The sequence below is a fragment of the Poromitra crassiceps genome, assembly GCF_964638095.1.
Source record: "Poromitra crassiceps genome assembly, chromosome: 23".
In the NCBI taxonomy this organism is placed as follows: Eukaryota; Metazoa; Chordata; class Actinopteri; order Beryciformes; family Melamphaidae; genus Poromitra; species Poromitra crassiceps.
The window spans coordinates 17,532,609-17,550,334 of NC_139639.1; the positions used below are offsets into that span (position 1 = coordinate 17,532,609).

The following is a 17,726-nucleotide window of genomic DNA, read 5'->3' on the forward strand; positions in this document are numbered from 1 at the left end:
AGACCACAGTGTTTTTTCCCCCCTCGACACACCCAAGCCCCCCCTAACCCCCACCCCCCCCCCACCCCACCCCACCCCCAAACACCACCCAAAACAGGTATGGACAGCTCTTCTCCTACTGCACCTTGTTTTTTTTACACTCTGACTCTTTTTTCTCCATCTCTCATCCCCTTTTCCTTGTCTGTCTGTCTGTCTGTCTGTCTGTCTGTTTGTCTGTCTATCTATCTATCTATCTATCTCAGATCCAGCATGGATGCCAAAGCTGCTTTGAGAAGTAAAAGCACAACACTTCAGAAGATTCTGCGTGCAGACTATCAACTCATCCTTACCAAAGTTTATGAGAATAAATTGATAACTGAAACTGACTATGGCAACCTGAAAGACATCACTAATGAAAATGTGGGGGGGTACGTCAGCAAACTTCTGGATAAGATCATGGGAAAAGGAGAAGACACCTGCCAAGCCTTCCTCGAACTTCTGAAAACTGACGAGGACATCATCAGTGCTTTACCTGATCTGGAGAAAATAGAGTGGGGCTACACCCGTCCTCCATCTAACCCCATCCCAAGTACTCATGCAGCTTGTTATCAGGCTCCTGATACAACAGACAGCCCAGTCCCCAATAAACGTAGGTTATGTCTTATAACCAGAGTTATATGACCAATGGCAGAGCCCTCTGGGGGGTCTGTCTTAGCCTATCCAATCCATGCTTGGGGATTGACACTGAAAATGTGCATGCCAATAGGATGATGCCACCCTGCGCCCTGTATAAAGCAGGATGCACCAACATCACGCCGGTCAATCAGCAACGCAGGGGGCTGATGTCTCCCCAGGGAGTTGATGTCTCCCACTGGTGGAGCCCTCTGGGGACTCCGTCTTAAGCCAAATTTAAGCTTCGTCGCTCAACACTTTCGAAATTCTCTCGACAGATATGACGTCTTTAGCAACAGAAAAAAGCGTCTCTCGACAGTGTCAACAGTTTTCTTGGGTGTTGCCTACCTGGAGAATGTTGTTATGTCAGGGACACTGTCATATTTTGCCGGCTGGCTAGAGATTGGCTAGAGAGACAGGGAGGCGGCGTCCTATTGGCTGAGCAATTCCTGAGCATGGATTGGATATGCTAAGACGGAGCCCCCAGAGGGCGGAGCCAGTGGGAAAGAGTAGAGGATAACATAACATAATGACATAATATAAGATAATTATGCTACAATAATCATTGTGTTTGTTCTCACATGTGCATTATGTTGATATCTAAAGGTTTGATCAGAAAGATTACTCCGGTTCGCCCAGATTTCCTGGGCCAAGACAAAGGTGGAGGAAATGAGGTAAAAATTTTAAACAGTAGCTCACTAACAATGCTTAGTTATTGCTTATTTCCACATTTTGGCTTTTTCCTTGCAAATAATTAGATGGTGGTCATTATGGGGATGCTTCCTTTGTACTTAATAATATCAATATAGAATATCAGTATTATAATAGTGTAATAACTCAAGATAAGTGAAATTTAGAATGATGTATTATTGTAAATGACCGGCCTCCTTCCACTCACTATTCTTATGTCAAAACATAATAGATATTTAAGAAATACATGTTTAAAATGCTAAATAAAAAAAGTTGTGAGCAGTCATTCTCCACATCTGATTGTAGAAATTCTTACTAGTCCTAGAACTGACAGCATAGTGTGCCATCGTGGATTTGCTAACCGTTTCTGTCTCCACTGTTGGTAGAGGGAGTACTATCAGCTGAGCAGCGAACCTGTCGGCCTCTGTGTAATCATTAACAACGAGAACTTCAAGAGTGGCCCGAGAAAGGGAACCAACGAGGATGCTCGTATGTTATGTAGTCGATGTTTACAGCATTACATTATTTCCCCGCGATGTTGATGGTTCAAGCTAAATGAGTCGTGTGTCTGTTTTTTCCTTCCCTGCAGGACGTTTGGCAGAGGAGTTCAGCCGGCTGCGCTTCAGAGTGCTGATGTGTAAAGACCTAACCAAGGACCAGATGGATCGGGTGCTGAAAAGCTTTGCTTCTCTGACAGACATCTCTCAGCTCAACGTTCAGGAGTGGTCTGGCAGTGCATTCACCGACCTTCAGCAGCCACCTACTCAGCATGGCGACGCCTTCATCTGCTGTATGATGAGTCATGGAGACGCAGGTGGTGTCAAGGGGGTCGATGGAGCGCTCCTCCCCATCAATGAAATTATAAAGACTTTCAATGGGGTAAACTGCAAAGCCCTCATCAACAAGCCCAAAGTCTTCTTCATCCAGGCCTGCCAGGGGCATGAGATACAGCCGGGGGTGGAAGCAGACCTGGAGGCTGATGATGATGATCATGCAAGTTCTGTTGTAAAGTGGGTTCCCCAAGATGCAGACTTCCTGGTTGCCATTTCCTCTGTAGAGGGTTATAAATCCTACAGGAGAAGAGATGGGACTGGGAGCCTGTTCATTCAGTCCCTGTGCAACCAGCTGAGGGAGCGCTGTCCCAGGTAAAGCAAATTAACGTATTTGGCTTGAAATTCAAATTTAGACCAAGTGTTAGTCTTACTTTGCCCACAATATTTTGAGTTGATGATCTAATCATTACCGCTGCAGTATAGTGTAAAATGTATTTGATCATAATTATGTCCATTGAATTATATAGTGGTGATAACATGTCTTGTACATTGTGTTTGGTGTATTTGTTTCAACAGTGATGACCTCCTGAGCATTCTCGTTCGGGTGAACAATGATGTAAGCCAGGAAGGCGCAGACCAGACAAGCTCTGACGACAAGGTTCCAGTGATGCAGATGCCTGTATTTAAGATCTGCACCTTGAGGAAGATACTTGTGTACTCACCAAAAAAGCTTAAGCTAAATCACCACAAATGATGTAAACTTAGTGTTCTAAAGATTTTCCTTTTATTCTTAGTTTTTCCACTTCCTTTACCTCACTTCTTTCCCTAGCTTTACTCCTCACTAATTAGTTATTTTGTTCACCTGTTGGTTCCCTCACTGATTGTCCCCATTCATTTCACCTGAGTTCCCTCCCTCCTTTTTTAAGTCTGCACTCCTCAGTTTCCTCCATTCCTTTCACACCAATGCATGGGGCGGCATGATGCACAAGACAGCACTGGTAAGATAAACTTATGTTTTACTCTATTAGTTTTAGGTCCTTATTCTTTCTTATCCTATATCCTTATTTCTGTATTTGTATTTAGTTGGACAACTTTAAACCCTAAGTTTACATGGCTAAATCTGATTTGTTTATCTTTTCCTAATCCTTTGTTGTGTTTGTGTCTTCCAGCATTTAAAGGGCAGCTCCTGTGTTTTCCTCATTGCCCAAATATTGTGTGCTGGAACAATAAATACTTTCCTCTGGACAAAAGCCGTTTCTGGGCATTCATTAGTTTCTGCATCCTGACCGATGCCCCATGGTGACAAGTCAAATTGAAACTTGGAGCGAGAGCTCTCCTTTACATGGTCCTTGGAGCCGGGTAAAAACTGTTGCCATGGCTTCGCCCTCACTACCACAGGAAAAAACACAGGAGCTACAGCAAGACGAGGAGGAGAAAAAAATGGCTCCTGAGAGAAATGTTGGAGACCATGAGGGACATCCAGCGTCTCATGGAACGGCGATCTCCAACGATCTGCCATGCCCTCTTCACCCTTATCACTGCTTGATGTTGTGGTTCCCTCAGCTGGTCTGCCCATGCTTCCTGCGGCACTCCAGGGCCATCTCCACACTGTCCCTCTCCATGCTCCTCCTGCTGGTCAGCCTCCCAATCCAGTTGGCCAACTCTCGCAAAGTGCTTCCTCTCCTGTTGGCCAACCCTCCTCTAGTGCTCCCTCTCCTGTTGACCAGCTCTAGTCCTCCCCCTCCTGTTGACCATCCCTCCTCTAGTGCTCCCTCTCCTGTTGACCAGCTCTAGTCCTCCCCCTCCTGTTGACCAGCTCCACTGCAGTGTTTCCTTCCCTCCTCCGCTCCAGGTGCCTCCTGCGCCTCCGCTCCAGGTGCCTCCTGCGCCTCCAGTCCACGTGCCTCCTGCGCCTCCAGTCCAGGCGCCTCCAGTCCAGGTGCCTCCCTGACCTCCCGTGGCGCCCATCCTTCGGCGCCAACTTCCCATGGCGCCAATCCATCACCGCTGACCTCCTGTGTTGCGTCTCTGCCGACCTCCTGTGCTGCATCGCTGCCAGCCTCCTGTGCGTCAACGCAGGCCTCCTGTGTTTCCTCACTGCCGACCTCCAGTGGTGCCCATCCCTCATCGCGGGCATGAGTGCCAGCACCCAGGCAGGCCCCCTGAACGGTCCCGTATGCAGTTCCAGCATCCAGGCAGGCCCCCTGAATGGTGCCAGTGTCCGGGCCGGCCTCCTGGAAGGTCCTGCCTGTGGCGTCCAGGCCGTCGTCCGGGGTAGCTTCAGACGCCCCCAAATCTGCAGTGCCTGTTTGGCCCTGCTCCTGCCCTGACTCTGATTTTGTTTTTTGTATTTCTCATTAGAAATCCAGGGGCATCTGTTCTAAAGATTTTCCTTTTATTCTTAGTTTTTCCACTTCCTCTGCTCACCCAGTTCACTTCCTTTACGTCACTTCTTTCCCTAGCTTTACTCCTCACTAATTAGTTATTTTGTTCACCTGTTGGTTCCCTCACTGATCTTTATTATCCTATCCAACTTATTTCTAGCTGCCATGATGCCTGATGGGTGCTTCTTCCGCTTCCAGTGTAATAGACTGTTTTACAGTCTATGGTTTTAACTTGACAAAAACGTCTGAGGATTTTACCCTTTTACAGCAAGTCAAGTTAAGTCAAGTTTATTTGTATAGCACAATTCATACACAGAGGCAATTCAAAGTGCTTCACATAAAATGGTTGACAGGAAAATAAACGAAAAGAAGAAATAAAATGGACATTTAAAAGCATCACAACAAAACTTAAAAAGAGTATAAAAAGTGCAATAAGCAACAGGTGCAGCAGTTGCAGAAAGAGCTAAAACTTATAGAGGACTCATTGGGTTTGCATAGTAGCTGTCAGCAGTTAAAAGCGATGGTAAACATAAAAGTCTTTAGTCTATTTTTAAAAGTAAGTAAGGTTGGGGCAGATCTGAGGTCTTCAGGCAATTTGTTCCAGCTAGCAGAAGCATAGTGGGTAAATGCAGCCTTCCCGTGATTTGATTTGATCCTAGGGACAGTTAATAAGCTGGACCCTGTTGACCTAAGAGTTCTAGACGGTTCGTAGCGTGGGAGCAATTCAGCTATGTATTTTGGGCCTAGGCCATTAAGTGATTTATAGACTAATAACAGTATTTTAAAATCTATTCTCTGACACACTGGCAACCAGTGTAAGGACTTAAGAACTGGAGTGATATGATCAGCTTTCTTAGTCTTCGTTAGAACTCTAGCAGCAGCATTCTGAATGAGTTGAAGTTGCCAAAGTTCTTTTTTGGACAGACCAGAAAAAAGACTATTGCAGTAGTCTAACCTACTATAAATGAAGGCGTGGATTAGTTTTTCTAGATCCTGTCTGGACATGTATCCCCTAATTCTTGCTATATTTTTAAGATGATAAAAAGCAGATTTTCTAATTGACTTAATGTGGGAGTTAAAGTTGAGATCGGAATCAATAATAACTCCGAGATTTTTGACTTGATCCTTAGGCTTCAGGGATAGAGACTCAAGGCGTACAGTGATTTTAAGCCTTTGTTCTTTGGGGCCAAACACGATCACCTCAGTTTTGTCTTTGTTTAGCTGTAGGAAATTCTGGCACATCCAGTTATTTATTTGATCAATGCACTGGCACAATGATTCTATGGGGGCATAGTCAGCTGAGGAAAGAGTTATATACAACTGAGTGTCGTCTGCGTAGTTATGATAGGCTACTTTGTTTTTTTGCATAATTAGGCCTAGAGGGAGCATATAAAGGTTGAAGAGAACGGGCCCCATAATGGATCCTTGAGGCACCCCACAAGTCATCCTAGTTAGGTCAGATGTGTAATTGCCAATGGAGACGAAGTACTTCCTGTCTTGAAGATAGGACTTGAACCACTGGAGGACCGTACCCGATAGCCCAACCCAGTTTTCCAGTCTGTCCAATAAAATTGAGTGGTCAACAGTGTCAAATGCAGCGCTAAGATCCAGTAGCACTAGAATCAAATTTTTGCCTGAGTCTGTGTTCATTCTGATGTCATTTATGACTTTAGTAAGCGCGGTTTCAGTGCTGTGATGGGGGCGAAAGCCTGATTGGAGTTTATCTAGGAGATCATTTGAGGTTAGGAATCTATTGAGTTGTAGGTAAACAACCTTTTCAATTATTTTGGCTATAAAGGGGAGATTAGATATTGGTCTGTAGTTACTGATTACCGATGCATCAAGGCTATGCTTTTTTAGTAGGGGTTTAATAACTGCAGTTTTCAGGGACTCAGGAAAAGTGCCAGCAGAGCCATTCTGCTCTACAGCCATGTCGTTCGGGTGCTGGGTTAACGTAATGCATTGTGGGTAGTCGGCTACTAACTGTGGCTAATGTTAGCGGCTAGCTAGCTATGTTACATGGCAGTAAAACGCCACCAAATTGATTGAACTTTTAACCATTTCGAGTAACACACATTTCGAGTTTTCATACGGACCTCCAGCGTTGGTTAGTTGTTTATAACGTGACTATATTTATAACTTTTATAACTGACTCCAGCTTCCGGTTTATAATTTGGGTCTGCAGCCAGAGTATAACAAAGGAAATGGCAAGCTGAAACAATGAGTCACGTTAAACCGGACCTTGTACCCACCACGATTTTTTTTTTTACAGCGGGGCATTCAAAAATAAGGTGGATATCCTTATTTCTTTATTTGTATTTAGTTGGACAACTTTAAACCCTAAGTTTACATGGCTAAATCTGATTTGTTTATCTTTTCCTAATCCTTTGTTTTGTTTGTCTTCCAGCATTTAAAGGGCAGCTCCTGTTTTTCTCCTGTGTTTTTCCTCATTGCTAAAATAGTGTGTTGGAAGAATAAATACTTCCCTCTGTACAAAAGCCATTTCTGGACATTCATTAGTTTCTGCATCCTGACCGATGCCCATGTATGGTGACAAGTCAAATTGAAACTTAGAGCCAGAGCTCTCATTTACACTTAGTATAATTCATCTGGATTGATGTGAAGTAGGCTACTCAGGAGAACCTGTTGATGTGCATCTTCATTTGTTGTTTTTGTATCAAACTTTCTTTGTGTAACCATCTTAGCATTATATAATCTGCCTTCCAATTAATATTTTCACAATATCACAATTAATAATTGTTACACTTCCTTATCCTTTATACATATAACATCTAGGTGAATTTTGAAATGAAATGCCTCATTTCTCCTCAAATTGTAATTTATTTTAACTATTGTCTCTTCTCCTTAAATAATTTAGCTACAAACGTTTTTTTTTAATTAAAACTTGATTCATTGTTTAGATCTAGTGTATCTGTATTCCAAATTAAGCTGTATGGGGCGAGAAATAATGTTTATAAATAATTAACCAAGATAATAGTGGTTTCTTAACTAAATTGATTGCAGGATTCTATTTAGCTCCAAATTACACTTTTGTAGAAATGCAATGCCTCCAACCTTCCCAAAGACAATGTTTGGAATTATATCCAAAATCCATTTACTGTATATACAAATATCCATTTTTAAATTGTTGGGGATTTTGTCTAAGAATAAACTCATTTTTGATTAAGCTATTTTTATCGTCTTGTTTGGCTGCTGTGCAAGAATACTCTTCCTTTCCACCAAAATGTATTGGACTGTGTTCAGCTAATCAGCTTTGACTTGATTTGGTTTGTTAGACCAGTGGTTCTCAAATTTTTTCACATGAAGGACCCCTAAACTGACAAAAATTAGACCACGGACCCCCATTTGATAGGATTTAGTCCCACGGTCCCTCCATATGATAATAAGATTGATGCTTTTAGATGTTTTATTACAGAAAGTGTATCAAACCCACGAGCAAAATAGTCATTGTGTTACTTATGAATGGAATTATAGCCAAAATAAATGACCCCCCTTATGGCTGGGGACCCCCTCAAGCCAGGACCCCCATTTGAGAACCACTAGATTATAACATCCTTCTTTGGTGGAATGCTGCTCGAGACAGTTACGTGTTTGTTTTAACCTTCCAGCCGTGCCAGGAGGGTGGAGTTAATCTCATCCAGCTATAGTGTCAAGTAAGTTTCCAATCACTAGTGAGAAGCACACCAATTTGACTTTTCAAGATTTTCCACTGATTGTCGACGGCAGTGGTTCTCAAACTGGGGTGTTTCAGTTCCCTATAATTTAATTCCCTAGAAATTAGCATAATTTAGATGATGGATAGGAATGTTCTAAACTTCACTCTCACCACTATTTTCCCACGTACAGTTCTACAATTCAATACTAAATCAACAAGACCTCCAACCTGGGGGGAACCTCCTGTCAGTCAGATGGGGGGGTCTTTGGCTCTAAACGGTTTCTGTTTGGGGTTGTTGGAAATTGCAACAATTGTGTCCCTGACTCCTCCAATATTAAGTATACTGGAGATAAATAGCCTAGAATGACCTTATGAATAAGCCCAATAGAGAAGTAGAAGCAAGCGTGCAGAGCTGCACAGAGATGCACAGGCATCCTGTGCAGGTGCAGAACTGCACAGAGATGCACAGCTCCATCGTATTGACGAATATAAGACTTCCGGTTTACTTCCGGTTTGCTGAGCTAGCGAATATAAGACTTCCGGTTACCTTCAGAGTAAAAGCGGCGTAATCATGTTTTTAAAAGGCATAGAAAAATGGTTAGTTGGCAGATTAAAACAATAAACAAAGCATCTAAACGAAGGTATACAATACACATGTTTCTGTTTAACACCAACTGTTTTAATTACATTGAGAACGCTCTTCTCAGTATGTAAATGGCTAAAACCTGTTTACTGGAGTGCTAGCCTTTACAAATTGGACACTGGACAGGACAGGGAATATTAAACACTGTACACCCCTGTGTCGAAAGTGGCAGCACAAACGATATATGCACACGCTCTGGTAGACCTCCTCTATGACATCACACTGTCAGCTAACCTCGGGAGGAGTAAAAAAAAAAAAAAAAATCTCCTGGGATTGATGGTTTATCTACTGCTTTTTATCTGTTTTTTTGGGAAGTTATTGAAACCCCACTTATGGAAATGTATAAAGAATGTATTGACAAGGAGGAAATGACATCGACAATGAAACAGGGATTAATTAGTTTAATTCCTAAACCAAACAAAGACTCTCTTTCTATTGAAAACTGGAGACCGATCATACTTCTAAATGTGGATTATAAATTATTTGCACTTGTATTTGCCAGACGCCTGAAAAAAAACCTTGGAGAAATTATAAATGAAACCCAAACGGGTTTCATGGCTAATCGTCATATAAGTAACAATATAAGATTGGTTATGGATATACTTGACTACTCAGAGTATGTAGAATCACAGGCGGTCATTGTATTTCTTGACTTTTATAAAGCGTTTGATACAGTAATTAGAACACTCATTTATATATAAGGTTTTAGATTTGTTTGGGTTTGGGCGAAAATTTATTTCAGTAGTCAAAATGTTATACAAGGACATCAATAGTAGTGTAATGATCTATCCCAATACCTCAAAAAGATTTTCTGTTAATAGATCGGTGCGTCAAGGTTGTCCAATTTCTCCATTTTTATTTTTAATCGTCACAGAATTACTTTCTTTAAAGATTTTGAACAGTCCCAATATAAATGGTTTATCTATATTTCAGAGGGAAATTCGAATTACACAACTAGCAGATGATACAACCTTATTTCTGAGAGATAAACACCAAATTCAACCATCTATTCAACTTATTAAAGAATTTTCGAAGGCTTCGGGGTTGCACCTTAATATAGGGAAATGTGAAATCTTGACCTTATATGATACAGATGAGGTAAGCATATCCAACATTCCAGTAAAAAAAACAGTTAAATATTTGGGTATTGATGTAACTAAAGATATGTTAACTAGACAACAACTAAACTTTCTTCCTAGAATCAAAAAGACAAAAAATATTATGAATATGTGGCTTCAACGTGATCTATCTATTTTTGGTAGAGTTCTTTTAACCAAGGCGGAAGGTATTTCAAGACTTGTATATCCAGCCCTTTCATTGTTTGTCCAAGACTCAACATCTAAGGAAATCAACAGCATACTCACAAATTTTGCCTGGAAAAATAAACACCACCACTTAAAAAAAGAAATACTTTCTGGAAACAGGAAAGAGGGTGGATTTGAACTGATAGATTTTATTGATTTGAATAATACATTTAAAGTGAAATGGATTAAGCAATTCCAAACAAGATTTTCAAAAATGTTGGTGGTCTCTATTTTCTACTTTCCTGTAACTTTAACATCACAAAACTACCTATAAAGTTGTCTAAGTTTTACCAACAGGCCCTCCTAGCATGGAAATTATGCTATGTACATAACTTCTCCCCACACAAAACCATCATATGGAATAATGGAGACATTCTTGTGAGGAAAAAATCAATCTTTAAGCAAAGCTGGATTGATAAAGATATTATTTTTGTAAGTGATCTTTTTGATGCAAACGGTTTATTATTTAGCTATGAGCATTTCCTCCTGCGTAAAGCTTTTCCAGTAACAAGCAAGGAATTCAACTATGTGATGAAAGCCATCCCTAACGGTCTTTCCCATCTAATGAAAACTCATCTTCAATATCAAGAAGTATTGCGATTGGAAATCCTTTTGAAGATAAATGGTATTGACATTTTGAATGCTAAATGTAACAATAAACATATCCGTAATGCTTTCTATGAAAAAAAGAAAATTACTCCTAGAGGGAAGGCTTACTGGAACAGTATTTTTGCTGACATTGACTGGCAGAGAGCATGGCTTTCACCACATAGATTCTGTATTGTAATAATCCGCTCCCGGGATCATTAAGTGAGGAGGAGAAGAGGCAATACTTGGTACAGTCTTTATTCCTGGTTCACACTCATAGCTTCTAGCTACACACACAGCTCCTAGCTACACACACGTCCTGTCCGCTTCCTCGTATTTCCCGACTCCCCCCTCCACCCGAGACCGGAAGTTCCCTACTACCCTGGCTGGTCCGCTGCCTTCACGTGACGTCGTAATCGCCACCGACATGTCAAACTCTGGGTCGCCACAGTATCAATAATAAGATTAAAGAAGTACACATCAAAATTTTGCACAGTATGTATCCAACAAACCTGTATTTTTCAAAATTTTTAGAAGTAGATAACAAATGTAATTTTTGCAGTGTTGACCCTGTAACTTTTGTTCATTTATTTTACCATTGTTTGCACTCACTTGCGTTCTGGACTCAAATGCAGGATTACATTCTAAGGAAAACTAAATATAACATCAGGATTGAATGTATACATGTCATTACCTACTTTGATCATGAGAATAGTGTAATTGAATTCATTGTTAACCTGTGGATTTTATATGGTAAATTTCATATACATAAGGCCAGAGTGCTAAAATCTTCCCCCAATTTCATAAGGTTTCTTTGTGAGTTTAATGATTACATTAGGACTCTTAAACGTATAGATGGTAATAAGAGTAATAAAACTGTCAAATTATATTGTGAACTATTTAAAGAGGAATAATTTGTTTTTGTTTTCACTTTTGTCATTGCTACTTGATTCTCGACTGTAATTTGTACCATCATACTTGTCAATCTTAATTTATTTTCTGTAATGAGCACATGTCTGTTCCAATATTCAATGTTCTCTTGTCTGTTTGGAAAAAAAAAAGAGTAAAAAAAAAAGAGTAAAAAAAAAAAAGAGTAAAAAAAGAGTAAAAAAAAAGAGTAAAAAAAAAACATGGTAGGCCGTCAAACCCACCCAGAGGTCACTCATATTGTCATTTCTGGACAAATATTGAACACTGTACACCCCTGTGTCGAAAGTGGCAGCACATAACAAACGATATATGCACGCGCTCTGGTAGACCTCCTCTATGGGTGCATGCTCCCCAGTCCGATACCTCACGAGTCCGACACCTCACGAGTCCGAAAAAAGAGGCATTGGACAGGGGATCATGTCTATGTTCCCCGGCTTCTATGTTCCCCGGGTTCTATATTCCCCGTTTTTCACTAACCCTAAACCTAACCTCCCCCAGACCCTAACCCAAAACCTAACCTCTCCCACCCCCACGCCTAAACCTAACCTCCCCCAGACCCTAACCCAAAACCTAACCTCTCCCACCCCCACGCCTAAACCTAACCTCCCCCAGACCCTAACCCAAAACCATGAGGTGTCGTCGGACTCGTGAGGTATCGGACTAGGGAGCAGTCCCCCCTCTATGACATCACACTGTCAGCTAACCTCGGGAGGAGTAAAAAAAAACATGGCAGGCCGTCAAACCCACCCAGAGGTCACTCATATTGTCATTTCTGGAGAAAAAAAAAAAAAAAAAAAATATATATATATATATATATATATATATATATATATATATATATATATATATATATATATATATCTCAATTGGGTATTTAACATGAGAGAATTGAGATTGGAATCTAAATGTAAAAATGAGCGCTTACGGCTGTTCTATATGGAATTCTGGCCCTTCTTGTTAATCATTACATACGTAGAACATTTTGTTAACCTTAACCTGATTTACGCAGTTTCAACCTTTACACACACTTGTGTGTTTTACAGGAAAACTCCCCGTGTACACACCTACAGACTGACACACTCCACTGACGGCTGGTCTCTTCTGGGTCAGCAGAGCGGTCGTGCTCACACACTGCAGAGTTTCAGGACTCTGGAGACACTGATAGAGAGCTACAGAAGGGGCATGGCCTCTGATGCCAATATAGCCACCCTCACACATCCACTGGACAAAACACAGCTAGGAGACATACGCATTGAACGAGGTATAACACACACACACACACACACACACACACACACACACACACACACAGACACTCACACACATGATACAGGACTTCAAAGAGTTATTTTTTAGGCATTTAGTCTGTGGTGGCTCGTGGTGAACTCTAACTCAGTTTCAATGGTCTGCTCAACAGAGTCGGTCTACATGGAGATGTGAACGCAGTGTCGCCCACCAGCACCAGCAGCTCGGGGTCTGTTGAAACCACATGCCTTTAACTCAGGTGGACAAACTGAAATGGATCCAAAACACTCACGCCATGTCAAGGATGCCAGGGTTGGTAAAATGGTAAATGGCCTACATTTATATAGCACTTTGTGCTTTACAGTCAGTAGGTACATTCACCCATTCACACACCGGGAGCAATTTGGGGTTCAGTATCTTGCCCAAGGACACTTCGACATGCAGACTGGAGGAGCCGGGAATCGAACCACCGACTTCTTTTATCCAAAGCGATTAATGGACGACCCGCTCTACCTCCTGAGCTACAGCCGCCCCACAATGACACAATGTGGGGAGTGAGGGGGGGTATGAGAAGCTAGGTGGTAGCAGGTGGGGAGTGAGGGGGGGTATGAAAAGCTAGGTGGTAGCAGGTGGGGAGTGAGGGGGGGTATGAGAAGCTAGGTGGTAGCGGGTGGGGAGTGAGGGGGGGTATGAGAAGCTAGGTGATAGCGGGTGGGGAGTGAGGGGGGGTATGAGAAGCTAGGTGGTAGCAGGTGGGGAGTGAGGGGGGGTATGAGAAGCTATAGGGGCACAAGGTCACAATGTAAAAAGAAGAGTGGAGGCCAGTGGGATGGAGAGGTATCAAAGATCCGCCCCACACTCCCCCCGGACCACGACCCGCTACAATTCGCATACCGCCCCAACAGGAGCACAGCGGATGCAGTAGCACACGTGCTCCACACCGCCCTGTCCCACCTGGAGGGGAAGGACACCTACGTAAGAATGCTGTTCGTGGACTACAGCTCAGCATTCAACACCATAGTACCCTCCAGGCTGGTATGCAAGCTCAAGGACCTGGGACTTAACACAGCAATGTGCGACTGGATCCTGGATTTCCTGACAGACCGCCGCCAGGTGGTGAGGGTGGGCAACCTCACCTCCTCCCCACTGACCATCAGCATAGGAGCGCCCCAGGGGTGCATCTCCAGCCCCTTCTGGTACGACCTCTACACCCACGACTGCGTGGCGACTCAAACCTCTAACACCATCGTGAAGTTTGCAGACGACACAGCAGTCGTGGGGCTGATCTCGGGGAGCGACGAGACGGCCTACAGAGAGGAGGTGGGGGCCCTGGAACAATGGTGCCAGGACAACCACCTCTCTCTGAACGTCTCCAAGACCAAGGAGATCATTGTAGACTACAGGAGGGGGGGCGCGCACACCCCCCAATCACCATCAACGGCACAGTGGTGGAAAGGGTGGACAGCTTCAAGTACCTGGGAGTCAATATCCACCAGGACCTGACTTGGGCCAGCCACACCGCCACTGTTGTCAAAAAGGCCCAACAGCGAATACACGGACTCAAGCGCCTGAAGAAATTTGGGCTAAGGAAAGAAATCCTATGGGACTTCTATAGAGGCACCATTGAAAGCCTGCTGACTGGCGGCTTCACCACCTGGTACGGGAACTGTACCACCATGGACCGCAGGGCGCTACGGAGAGTGAGACGCGCGGCCCAGCACGTAACAGGATGTGAGTTGCCAGATCTGCATGAACTGTATAAACAGCGGTGCCTCAGGAGGTCCCTGAAGATCATCAAAGACACAAACCATCCCCACAACAGCCTGTTCTCCCTGTTACCCTCAGGGAGAAGATACAGGGTTCCGAAAGCACGCACAAATCGCTTGAGGAACAGTTTCTTCCCGCAGGCCACGAGACTCCTTAACATACACAAATAGTGTAGTAGCCGTACTGTACCGTACTGTAGCTGCTACCATTACGTATGTCTAATGTTTAATTGTATGTTTAATAAGGAATATGCTATTTGCACCTGTATGTCAAATACGCCGAATTTAAAACGCAGAGTTTAATTGTATGTTTAATAAGGAATATGCTATTTGCACCTGTATGTCAAATACGCCGAATTTAAAATGTTTAAGCACGTCTAAAGTATGCACACGACATGTGCACCTATGTGCAGTGAATATGCCACTGTCTCTGACTTGTCTTATCACTATACTGCCTTATTGCTTGTTGTGTCTCTTGTTGTTTTTGCACTCATATGCCCTGTTATATTTGTACTATGTTGTAAACGGAGTCCACAGCACAAGAATTTCACACGTGATACTTGTACCATGGAGTGACAATAAAAATCTTGAATCTTGAATCAATGATGGTTCCAACCATAGACTGTATGGGTTCCAACAGGCCTTGAAAAGCTTTGGGAGATTTTGGATAATTAAACAATTAAATTAGGCCTTGAGGGTTTTTTGAGAATAAACGGCTTTGAAAGTGTTTGATTTTTTTTCTCCAATTACAATCTAGCGCATAAATTAATCAATATGTCCACCATATGTCACCAATATTACCCTAAAACACATCAGTTACGAATCAGAATCGGAATCAGCTTTATTGGCCAAGTATATACACATCCAAGGAATTTGACCATTGAAATTGACCAATGTGACCATGTCCAAGTCAGTGTGGGAGCCGTGCGTCTGGCAATAAGTGTCTTGCTACCAAACTGTAGTATATGTATGTATGTATGTATCATATGTGGTGCTTTGTGGTGTGTGTGCTTGTGTCTGTACGTTTGTCAGTATGTGACTATATAGGTAAGCTGCCCCTGATAGTCTGTCTGCATCCAGAAGTTGTGTCATAAAATGACGATATTTAAAGAGTTATTGTCCTGTAATGTCTAATTTCTTTCCCTCTCTAGGTTCGAACATAGTTGATGGGCTCTTGTGTTGTTGCTTTTTGTCCACTTGGGGGAGACGCAGCCGTGCGTACGCTATACAGTAGTTTATCTCTGACATCTGCGGCTTGTCTATTGTAGGAAATTAGTTTGATCACATCTGAGGTCATGGTAGGTTAATGACCTTGCTGAATAACAGTAGAACGAGGGAAGTGTAGCACAGTAATGAAGGAGGCAAAAAAAGGCTCTTGCAGGCTCTGACATTTTCCACATTCATGTCAGTGAATAGGCTGCTCAGCCACACTTTGAAAGGTAGACTAATACAATTATTCGTACACATCCAGACATGTCTGCTGTTAAGCTGTAATTAGACCTGGGTCAAGTAGTATTTCAAAATAGTCCTTGGTGTTTCTAGTTTAATCGAATTAATCGCCTGAGGGACAGTTTCTTCCCGCAGGCCACGAGACTCCTTAACACACACAAATAAACAATCATGTAGCAGCTGCTACCATTACATATGATAATTATGCCTATGTTATTTGCACCTGTGCAAACAGAATGTTTAATCATGTTTTAAGGTGTCTACGCTAGAAAATAAAAGAAAAAGTTTACTGTTATTGCTTGTTCTCTTGTTTTACTGCATCTATATGCCCTGTTTTTGCACTGTTATACTGTTATTTGCACTATGTTGTAACGGAGCCTACAGCACAAGAATTTCACACGTGATACTTGTACTACGGAGTGACAATAAAAAATCTTGAATCTTGAATCTTGAATCTAACCTGCTTTATATCACACAGGTGGTCTTTATAATATCGGAACCATTCAGATTGCGTAGCACAAAAAATGTATACTCAATTGATTTTCAACTTTCCTGAAGTTCTGACACTCATTGTATTGTCCTACTTGACCAGAGATGGGCGAAAATACATCATAAAGTATTTTGATACAAATTACAAATACTTGCTCAAAAAATGTATCACAATACAAATACAAAATACCTGTCTGAAAATGTATTTGAGATACAAATATGTATTTTGTATTTTGAAAATACATGAAAATACATTTTATAAAAACTTATAAAAAGCTGCAACGATTAGTCAATTCATAGATGAATTGCCAAATATTAAATTAATTGCCTATTTTGATGATCTATTAATCATTTAGAGACATTTCTTTAAGGAAAATGTCCTAATTCTCTGATTTCAGCTATTCAAAAGTGAAATTTTCTGGTTTCCTTAGACAGTAAATCCTCTCTTTAGTCCTCTGTCACAGTATGTGTACTCCCTAACACACTGCAGTTCTTCCATTTTATACCGCATTCAAGACAACTCGGACCGCCGAAGTTTCAACACGGAACCTCCGCCCCGGACAGATTTGCGTTCACGCTGCACCTCCCGCTCGGGAGGGAAACCCAAACTGTTGCTATAGCAACCCATGTTAGCATGGCAGCTACCTACTAGCGAACAATGCTAACCGAACATGCTGAATGTTGAATTTCACACAGAACGAAACACAGATGACACAAACACATATGAAACGTTAACATTACATCATTAAGAGTTCAAAATGTGTGTTAAAACATCAACAAACATCTTTATAATAATTTTGTGATTATCATCAACGATGCAAGTAGCCATTTTGATGTGACTGTGACGTCAACTCGGAGAAACCGGAGCTCTGAATGATACCCGAATTTCCGAGCTGTAATTCCGGCCTGAACGACCGTTCAATTCACTTTTTACAGGTCGGAACCCATTTTTTCCGGCAGTCCGAGTTGTCTTGAACGGGGTATTAGTTTTAGTTGTTTTTCAGTAGAACTAATTTCTCCTTCAGCTCAGCTGTTAATCACCTTCTGTGAGGGCTTTTGACTTAAAGGCAGCATTTCTGCATGTTAACCTCAAGTTTTGGAACTTTGACTATGTTTAGCCATAGATATCTGACATCAT

The 17,726-nt window shown here is 42.1% G+C and overlaps 2 protein-coding genes across 2 annotated transcripts in view; both read left to right on the forward strand.

Moving 5' to 3' along the window:
- Positions 1 to 312: 312 nt before the first annotated feature.
- The window catches only part of LOC310797125 (caspase-8-like), a 29,086-nt gene continuing 11,672 nt past the window's right edge, over positions 313 to 17,726 (forward strand). Inside the window, exons 1-2 of the mRNA XM_083659436.1 lie at positions 313 to 628; positions 1,258 to 1,325. Coding sequence (XP_083515562.1) covers positions 436 to 628; positions 1,258 to 1,325 — 261 coding nt within the window. The 5' untranslated portion in view covers positions 313 to 435. The remainder of the gene's footprint in view (positions 629 to 1,257; positions 1,326 to 17,726) is intronic.
- LOC310797322 (caspase-3-like) lies at positions 1,410 to 4,444 on the forward strand (the record flags this gene model as incomplete). The annotated part of the gene is made up of 7 exons (XM_083659691.1): positions 1,410 to 1,415; positions 1,728 to 1,830; positions 1,931 to 2,486; positions 2,691 to 2,828; positions 3,055 to 3,112; positions 3,678 to 3,785; positions 4,034 to 4,444. 7 exons carry the CDS (start codon positions 1,410 to 1,412, stop codon positions 4,442 to 4,444), a joined length of 1,380 nt encoding a protein of 459 aa, XP_083515817.1.